Source organism: Urtica dioica, chromosome 10 (assembly GCF_054948205.1).
Source record: "Urtica dioica subsp. dioica isolate 48M chromosome 10, U.dioica_male_clone48M_v1_H2, whole genome shotgun sequence".
Taxonomy (NCBI): Eukaryota; Viridiplantae; Streptophyta; class Magnoliopsida; order Rosales; family Urticaceae; genus Urtica; species Urtica dioica.
The window spans coordinates 86,735-96,414 of NC_142765.1; the positions used below are offsets into that span (position 1 = coordinate 86,735).

Genomic DNA, 9,680 nt, shown 5'->3' on the forward strand with positions numbered 1-9,680 from the left:
GAACATAAAAGACAGAATTGTCACTAAATAGCCGTTTGACTTTGACAAAAAAAAAAAAGGTATAAGAACTGGAGTATAATAATCCTAATTACGTCTGTTTTCTTCTTCTTAAAGTTCCTTACTTAATTGTCATGATTATTTCTTGTTGACGTCTGTTTACCTCTGAAAGAAGAACGAGTGTCTGAATTGAATGACTAATAAATAATTTAAAAAGAACACATAATTTATGACAATCGGTTCAGTCACACCGGAGTGGCCTCGGACATAAATGAAATAACATAATAATATCATTAAACAACAGTCTGAGCTTAAAACTTCCCTTGCTTTCTAACAGCTCACTCAGAACCAACATATTCTAAAAGCCGGCCACAATAATGGCTGAGAAGTAGGCATTTATGATACTTCATAATGTAAGACGTTAGACCTCGCTGACTTCAAAGATTTGACTTCTTTTTTCCCTTACGAAATTTTTGTCATTAACCGGTGCCAGTTACCAAACAGTAATCTTCGGTAAATGATTTTGCGACGGTAATTTTCCTATCAACATAATTACGATCCATTTCCTGCAACAACAAAAAAAGAAGAAGCATGCACTTAGCAACAATTTCCTGTATCTGAGATGCAATACTACCGAGGCACGAAAGCTACAACTATTACCCCATATGTGATGAAGTTTTACAGCTATCTGACTAATGCACCGTTTCTCCAAAGGATTCGAGAAGTCCATGCTCAGAGCCTCCTGAAGCGCAGACAACAGATTTTGCCTCGCTTTCGTGGTCAGAACGATGTGATTCGGCCCGTGAACGTTGCTCAAGTCAACAACCTGCAAAACACACGAAACAACATGTCATTTGCGAGACGAGACGATACAAAAGCGATGATATAAGTAGCGAAAATAAACTAACTGTGGACTTGCCTGTTGCAACCAAGGGAACACGGAAGCAGTAAATTTGTGCTGAGCGAGATACGATGCGAGAGTGTCGAGGACGTCGTTGATGTTCCTGGACGACAGGCATTCAAGGACTGGGCCGGTGCAGTCCATGAGCTCGGCCAAGATGAGCTCGTCTCCGCAGCAGAGAGCCTCCGAGTACGCTGACTCAACGTCCCCTTCACACACAAACCCTTTCACCCGTTTCCACACACTGTGCTTGCTCTCCAAACCGCTCTTTCTCGGGGCCGAGCCGAACACGTTGCCGTGGCTCGCGGCTCTGGCGTTATTATCAGCCCACATGTTTGCGTCGGGCTTCGTCGACGTGCTTCTTCTCTCTCTCGTAGACACCAGCGATGGCTTTCTAGCTCGGAGATCGACAGACGGCCTTGGAGTGTTCATCGTCTGGAGTTGCTTCGCCAGAGTCGACCGTTCCTCGTCTCTGTGCACTGCGTTCCGAGCCACCACGTCCTCTAAACGCGCCATCCTCGATTGCAACACGGCCAGATTATCCATGATTCCCGTTGAAAACGCCTTTCAATAGATAGGGAAAAAAAATTACGGATAACTTCGGAAAAGACAAATTGAAATCTTTAACTAGGATCTGATTTCTACCTGAAAGAGATCCATCAAGCTAGACTGCTTCTCTTCAATGAGCAAAAGTCGCTTCCTGATGAAAGCCATGTCGTCTTCCATTGGAGGGCCCGTGGAAGTTACAGTAGAATCGAGACTTGTCCGGTCCCGGGCCTTGGTCGAGTAACTCTGTTCCACGCTACAGGTGTCCTCGGATGAGAACCTGTCAAACAGCTTTGGAAGGCTAACTTTGTTGTCAGCGAGCTGCGTCTCGAACTTGTCGGTGACAGAGGAGCTGAGTTCAGGCTTGTCGTCATCGACGTAGTCAGCGCTCATGCTGTCGAAGTTCTTAGTGACGGAGCTGCTACACTCGGAGTGTTGATCATTGTTGTGTTGGTCGGAGCGGGTCTTGGGAACGGCGATCTCGACGAGCCAATCGTCGTCCTTATTAGCCTTGCTGGTGCGCGGCTTGTTGGCGAGGGAGAAAGGAGCCCGGGTCTTGGTGGCGACGTCGCCGGAGAAGCGGTGTCTGTGGGAAGAAGCGGATTCGGAGGGGGTTTGGGGGAGGGCGGTCCAGCAGCGGAGGGCGTTGGAGACGGAGTCGCGGACGGGCTTGACTTTGTCGAAACGGCAACACTCCAGCGACCGCACGCACCCGGCCCTGAAATGCCCCAACCCCTGGCTCGCACCCAGCTCCCCCAACGCCTCCGCAGCCGCCTTCCTCGTCGGCCAATCGCTGCTCTTCAGACATGCCTCGATCGCCGCCATCGCTGCCGCCACGCTCTTCTGGCCACCGCCAGCCTGGAAATAGATGCAACCACACGCACGCAGATCAATCAGTAATGAAGATTGTTCTCATGAATAGAGTAAAAAAAGGGAAGGAGAAGAAATTGGACCTGGATGAGGACGGCGTTGAGTTCGGCGAGGGCGGGTTTGGCGAGGAAGTGAGGGTTGGAGAGCATCTTGGTGGTGCGAGAGAGCATGCGGTGGAGAACGGAGGTCGGAAGAGGAGTGTCGCACGTGTGCCGAATGAGCGCGGCGAGGGACAGAGCCGCGCCGGACTGGAGCTGCTTGTTGTGCTCCGCCAGAGCCTCGAACAGCGGCCTCGCCAACGACACGAACGAGTTGCGGAGCGCCGACGAGAACACCGACACCGCGTGGAGGCACGCGTCTCGGACGCACGCGTCGGGGTCTCGCAGGCGGCGGAGGAGAGCGGAGACCAGCTTCGAGAGGTGCGGGCCCGCCAGGGAAGGGTGGGCCGACGCCACGGCGGCCATCAGGCGGAGGCATTCCCGCCGTAGGGCCGGTTTGTGGTTCGAGTCGCAGTCCACGACGCACGACAGGAACGGCCAGAGCGTTTCGGCGGTGAGAGACTCGGCCGTCTTCTGGAGCTGCTCCGACGCCAGTTGGAAGGTGTCGCGATCTGAGAGCTTGTTCAGAGCCGCCAGTGTCTTCTGCTTCACCTCGAACTGAGCTTTCATCTTCGCCGCCGCGGATCAGATCCGATTGCGGGCCTGGGTTTTCAAATTTCAAATACACAACCAGTGTTGTTGATGTGGTTACTTCTTATTATTAGTTATGTGTGGGTCTCGCTTTTTTTTGCTTCAAAATTCGCGCTCTGATTTGAATAAATCCTATCATCTTTCGCCACGTGTCCAGCACGGTTCCCACTCTGTCCTATAACTGTGTTAAAGTATACAAAGTAAACTTGAAAATTCGGTTAACCGAATTTTTTTCTCACGGTTAATTGTTAACCGAAATAGAAAAGTGGACAATTAATTGTTTTAACCGAAAAGTGGACAACTGCAGCAAAAGTGGACAATTGCTTACGTATCCCACATTCCCACGTATTGTTTTAACACTTTCTTTAAGCCACATCCACATGATGTGATTGTACAGTACGATTAATTTTTCAATTAACCTAGGTTAATTGTTTTTTTATTCGGTTAAAATTAACCGTACGATTAATTTTAACCGAAAATTCAATTAAAATTAACCGTACGGTTAATTTTAACCGAATAATTTCGATTAAAATTTAAATCAAAATTTTTTCTTTAATCGAATTTTTTTCTTTAATACAAAGGATACAAACCGCTGAAATTCACTACTTTTCTTTCTTCTGTTTTTTACTTGTCTATTTTTTTATATATATACAAATCCTTAAAATTTACTGTGTTCATAGATTAAATAATATATATATATATATATATATATATATATATATATGTTTTTCTAAAACAAAAATATATATTCTTTCTTGCTTATCAAGTCTAAAAGTTACCTTAATGATCCAGTTCATAATTATTAATAAATTAAGTATAAACACCATTGACGAAATGATTAAACGTTGTTATTTTAGTGTTGACTGTTTTTTATGGAAAAGTTATTATTCTCTCTGATGTTGGAAACGTCTTATTATTCACTTTATACGTCAGAGTTGTGACGTGTATCTGCTGACAGATCTTTTTTGTCTGATTCGCTTTCGTGTGATTTCTGACCATCCAATGAGCGTTCTCCAAGTGTAATGGGAAACCCTAGCCCAGGACATTATGCTTGTATGTGTCTTATAAAAGGTTCGCTTTCTCTTTGGGGTAGGGTTGTTGATCCTGGTATCTTGTTGCAATCGTCATATCCGATACTTTGCATTTTCGAGGTGTGTATGTGCTCTGTTAGGATTAACAACCATTGTTAGAGCTGGTCACAGAGTTTGTTGTGCAGCTGATTCGGGTTATTGTAAACATGTATTGTTATAAGCGTTGATGAAACACTAAGAGAGTGTGAGTGGAAAGTGAGGAGAGTTCAAACACATGGGGAGCTTGGGTTAGAAATCACTAGGGTAGCTTGAAGTTGAGGAGACATGAAAGGTGATCATCCATGATCGTTCGAAGATGTACTTACTCTACCGTCTAGTGAAGTTTCTCTTTCCATTGGGAGTATTATCCCCCCAGAAGTAGGCACAGTTGGCCAAACTGGGTTACCATCTCTTGTGTCCATTTACTTTCAGTTTACATTCTTATGTTAATTTGTTAAACTGATAATTTGTTACTTAACCTGTTAGAACATCCGTAAAAACATCACCTAAACAGTAGATCTATTTTTTCAATTGGTATCAGAGTAAGGTTACCTTGTGTCTCTAAGGTGTAACACATGCTTATTAGAGTTGTTTCTCGGGTTTTTGAGTTGGTCATGGATTTTCCATTCGAGTTTACTTGTTCTCCTATCGTTTGGACCTTTGTTCTGAGGACTTGGATTTTATAATTAGATATGTCTTTGGGTCCTACGATTTTAAATCGTGCGCTTGAGTATGAGTATCGTGAATTACTTGTAGAATTCTGATTGAGAGTCGGTTTGATTTATCGTGATAGGACTCGAGACTGAAAGTCGTTTAGAGGGTTCATGGTGTAAGTGAACGTCTGGATTCTCGGTTTTAATGAACGTTCGGGTTCACGGAGCGAGCGAACGTCTCGTGGACGAGCGACATAGACGCTTAATTTCGTGGTAGGTTATTATAACCATTCTCTCCTTATTTTATGGTTTGGCCTCGAGTATATATTATTTTCGAAATGAGCGAACGTGCCGTGAAACCTAAACCATTTTTCAGAAAAATGTGACGGAACTTCAACTCGGGATATCCGATTATGAAGTTGAGAATATTTTCGATATTATACATATATCCCGTATTTGCAAAATAAAATGTTTTGTATATCCTGATAGAGCCGGAAACGTATATATATGAAGCGGAGAGTGCATCGTATATATATAAGGGTGTGGAGAGTGCACAATTCTGATCAGAGGACTGTCACGGGTTATGTTGGCAGGGGCTCAGGAAATAGTACACGTTTAAATGGCCTTAAAGGCACATTTAAATTCATTTGCATTTCTTGCATTTACATTTCTAGCATCAGCATTCCGTCATTTACATTTCTGTCATTTACATTCATGCAATTTACATTCCTGCAAGTTATACTTGTACGTGTATGGTGATTTACACGTATATGAATATTATTATATGTGTACGTGTATGGTGATTTACGCGTGACAAGAATATTATTATTATAAAGAAAGTATTATTTTCGAAAATCTTTTTAAAAATCAAACCATTACTATAGCACTTACTGAGCCTCAGGCTCACCCATATTTTCTTCAAAATTTTCTTATAATCAGGATGTGAGAAGAAGAAGGGTTAGGAAGACCTCGGGGTTAAGTGTGGTCTAGAGTTTGAAGGTTTTCACTGGATAGACTATCAAGTGTTGAAGGTTTATTTTATTTTCGTTTCTTTTCTTTTATCTTTGGACTTGTAAAGTAAATAACTGAGTATGCACCGTTGGATAGTTATGTAAAGTTTATTGGTGTTTAATTTTATTCAATAATCACACCTCACGTTCCCGGGGCGCAAAACGATCAGAGTGAAATTATGTACGGAAGGACCTCGACAGCGTTTCACGACTTTGAAATCGAGTGATTGTGTTTTACGACTCTTGATTTATTGTGGTTGGAGGGCTGAAAAGAGCCCCAAAAGTCAGAGTAGACGAAGGTCGGGCGCGCGCATGAGAAATCAAATGCGCGCGATTGATTTCCGACGTGTCGCGGCGTGTTGGATTCCAGGAGTGATGCGCCAAGGTGCTTTTTGCTCATTTCTTCATTTTTCGAGGTTTTTTCATTGCGGGCTCGCTCTGGATGGACTTTTTAGTCTTTACGGGCCCAAATAGTATTTTTGTGGAATTTATTGTTAGTCACAAAGAATTTAATAATTTTCGAAAAATACCGACAACAATTATTTTAGTTCCGGCTACATAAACATAGATTTTTGTTCACAAATTCTTGTGCATATATATTGGCGATATAAGTATATAACATACACTCTAATATTATTTATTTATTTTTTTAATTGAGGAGGGCTATATAAAATAAGCTAATGTTATAGGGTTATTTTTTCATCATGAAAAAATTACATTCTCACGTGGAATCGAAAATACTCTCCAGTGAGATAAAAACGACGATTTAGAAGATTTTATTACTATTTAGCCCAGGTGTGATCATACATTAGGGCTTGACCTAGAAGAAGTCAATAGTATAATTGTGTGTGTGTGCGAATCTTAATAAGCAATAATAACATTGACAGAGAACAATAAGCAATAATATTAACATTGACAGATAACAATAAGCAATAAATATATATTTGAAAAAAAAAAAAAAGTGTGAAGAGACATTGACGATACATTTTGTTCAAATCAAGAGTAATTATCAGCCTTTCTCGCGAAAAGTCCTCTCTTCCTCCCTGCTAACATTTAATTTTATTTAATTTTAGGATGACGTAGTTAAATAGTTAATTTAAAATTATGAATTTGTCAAATAGTCAAAGTTTGTTTTAGTTAAGTGAAATAGCAAAAAATGTACAATAATTTGATTTCAAAAAAAAATTTGACCCAAAAATTAATTTTTTTAAGTGATAAATTATTTATAATAATCGTAAAAAAAAAATTAATCTTAGCTGTCAAAAATATTTTGAAAACGTAAATTTTAGTAGTTTGTTGAAAAATTATTGAAACTTTAACTATTTTGTTAATCGCCGGGTCATTTGCCTCATTTCGTTAAAGGCTACTGAGACTCTGATTAAACTTATGTCTTGGGAATTGTGAATATGATTTGAGAAGAAACTAGTTGACAGATACGGAATCCAACCTTCCTGAGAGAAGGTTAATGTTCACTCATCTAAAGGTTGATTCCAGAACCGACAGATTGCTAGCACTTTTGAAGTAAGTAACGTCTAGAAGAATCTCCGGGGAAGCAACGGTGCTTAGGGTATATATGTATCAAGAAGGTATAACGAAATAATTGACCTTTCTCGATACGGGTTGAACCTAGAGTATATATCTTGTTCACGAATTGACTAGATTAGTGGACACTCGTCACGATGAGTAAATATAATTCTAGTATATAGGAGAGTTCAGTCTTGGCTTACATGGTGGAGTATTTGACCAAGATTAGATGAATCGATGGAAAAAGATAAATGACTTTTTCTTCTTTTTCATCGGATTTGTTAAACTTCTATTACTTGGTCCATAGTCTCCGATTCGACTTTGATAAAAAAGAGGAATAAGAACTCTATGGTAATAATGAATATTATTATTACAATCTCACAGTTGTAAATGGCTTAGCGACATTCATTCGGAAATTTTTCTATTTTTCGAATTAAATGTTTATTGTGGAATTAATTATTTATTGTTGGATCAAGTAAATAATTAATTGAATTTTAAGTTGGGCCTTATAGACACTGTAAAATTCTAGATTCCTTGGCCCAGTACTAGCAATAATGGGCGCCGACTTTAGGTAGAAAATACCCAATATTCTCTCTTTAATTAGTTGCTAGATTTGTGGAAAAGAAGACAGATAACTAATTAAATAAAAGAGAGAATAATAATGGTAGATATATTCTCTCCATTAAATAAGGAAATAAGATATTGTTATTTGTTCTCTCTCATAATTAATTTCCTAATATATATGAGAATAATAATGGTAGAGATATCCTCTCCATTAAATAAGGAAATAAGATATTGTCCTCATTATTCTCGAATATCTAGATTCCTTAAATATATAAAAAAATATAAGGAAATAGATATCTTTGATTATGATCTGATGGATGAGAGAAAAAGTTATGAACTTTAGGATGATGTAGTTAAATAGCCAATTTAAAATTATGAATTTGCAAAATATTAAAGGTTTGTCTTAATTTAGTGGAATAGCCAAAATGTGCAGTAATTTGGTTTCAAAAAAATTTTTGACCCCAAGGTTAATTTATTTGAAAGTGATAAATCGCTTATAATAATCGTTAAAAAAAAATTAATCTTGGCTATCAAAAACATTTTGAAAACGTAAATTTTGGTATTTTGCTGAAAACTTGAAACTTTGAATATTTTGCTAATCAATAAGTTTCAAATGGCTATTTTTGTACAATTTTTCCTTAATTTTATGGGTAATTTAGTAAAATAGCCAACTTAAACGTTCAGAATTGTTAAATAGCCAAGGTTTTGTAAGTATTAGGTAAATAGCTATCAGATTTTAATTACACGGCCAACTTTACTAAATTGCCCCGAATTCATTCCTGCCCAATCAGACTTTCTAATAATATTTAAATAAAAAAGACCAAGTAAATCGGGAATTGAATGCGCGAATTGAGGGCATTAAAAATCAAATTGATAACCGCAACCCAAAAAACGGAAGTTCATCTTTCTTCCCCAAAGAGGAAATCCGTTCATCTTCCCAGTAGTCATTGTCGTTCAAAAAGCTTAACTGTAACATAACAGCGACAGTAAATATACGTAAAAGGGTAATTTAACGTAAACTTGTGCGAAAATGGCATAAATATTATGATTACAGTTTATAATCATTTTGATTACATTCTGTGTTACACCACCAGACAATGGATAATGATTTTTCAGACATTGTTGATCAAAAAGTTTAACTGTAACATAACAACGACATTAATTATACGTAAATAAAAGGGTAATTTAACGTAAACATGTGTGAAAGCAGCAGAAATATTCAAAAAATAAAGAACCCCACCTGATTCAATCAAAGAAAACACAGTCATCGTGTGAATCGGTGCAATTTTAAGAAGTTTGAATGGAAAAAAAAATGAGCACTTGAAATAAAATAAGAATAAACAACTATTAAGGAAATATAACTAATAAGGAAACAATATATATATCAATTGCTAAAAATAAGGATCCGAAATTAATCACCAAATTTTGTTCACACTGAATTTCGGGATATTTAAAAATATTAAAAATTCAAATATTTTCGGATTTAAATGCTAAAAGGACACGCTCTGGAATTAAAAATAATCTGATTGACTATATATTTTACTAATTTTTTGTAATATTATTGTACTAAAATGAATATTGTAAGACATCTAATTGAGGGCATTGAGTATTGACGTGATTGAGATTTGAAGGTGGATTGTACGTGATTTTATTTTCTGTTTCTGACTTTTGTATCGTGTGCCATAAGCATTAGCAATATACGGGTACCACTGTAGACTTTTTATTGTATGTATACTGAATATGATAACATAAACTAGTACATTTTATATTTTCTAATGGCGTAATTGCGTTTTGAAGGTGGACTATAGTAGTGAGGGCAGTTGAGTAATTGTGTTGTAATACGAAAGATCAGTGCT

At 38.5% G+C, this 9,680-nt stretch overlaps 1 protein-coding gene across 1 annotated transcript; it reads right to left on the reverse strand.

The window, feature by feature from the left end:
• Positions 1 to 180: 180 nt before the first annotated feature.
• Positions 181 to 3,064, reverse strand: LOC149382761 (ARM repeat superfamily protein). The gene is made up of 5 exons (XM_089628575.1): positions 2,398 to 3,064; positions 1,544 to 2,302; positions 917 to 1,462; positions 658 to 823; positions 181 to 563 (listed from the first exon to the last, which is right to left on the reverse strand). Exons 1-5 carry the CDS (start codon positions 2,980 to 2,982, stop codon positions 550 to 552), a joined length of 2,070 nt encoding a protein of 689 aa, XP_089484701.1. The 5' UTR covers positions 2,983 to 3,064; the 3' UTR covers positions 181 to 549.
• Positions 3,065 to 9,680: the final 6,616 nt, after the last annotated feature.

What these genes read in the sequence shown, in the direction of transcription:
- LOC149382761 (XM_089628575.1), bottom strand. Translation starts at nt 2,982, where the DNA reads ATGAAAGCTCAGTTCGAGGTGAAGCAGAAGACACTGGCGGCTCTGAAC. An exon ending in TCAACGCCGTCCTCATCCAG is followed by an intron (nt 2,303 to 2,397) that starts GTCCAATTTCTT and finishes ATCTATTTCCAG; the next exon opens with GCTGGCGGTGGCCAGAAGAG. An exon ending in TGTTCCCTTGGTTGCAACAG is followed by an intron (nt 824 to 916) that starts GCAAGTCCACAG and finishes TGTGTTTTGCAG; the next exon opens with GTTGTTGACTTGAGCAACGT.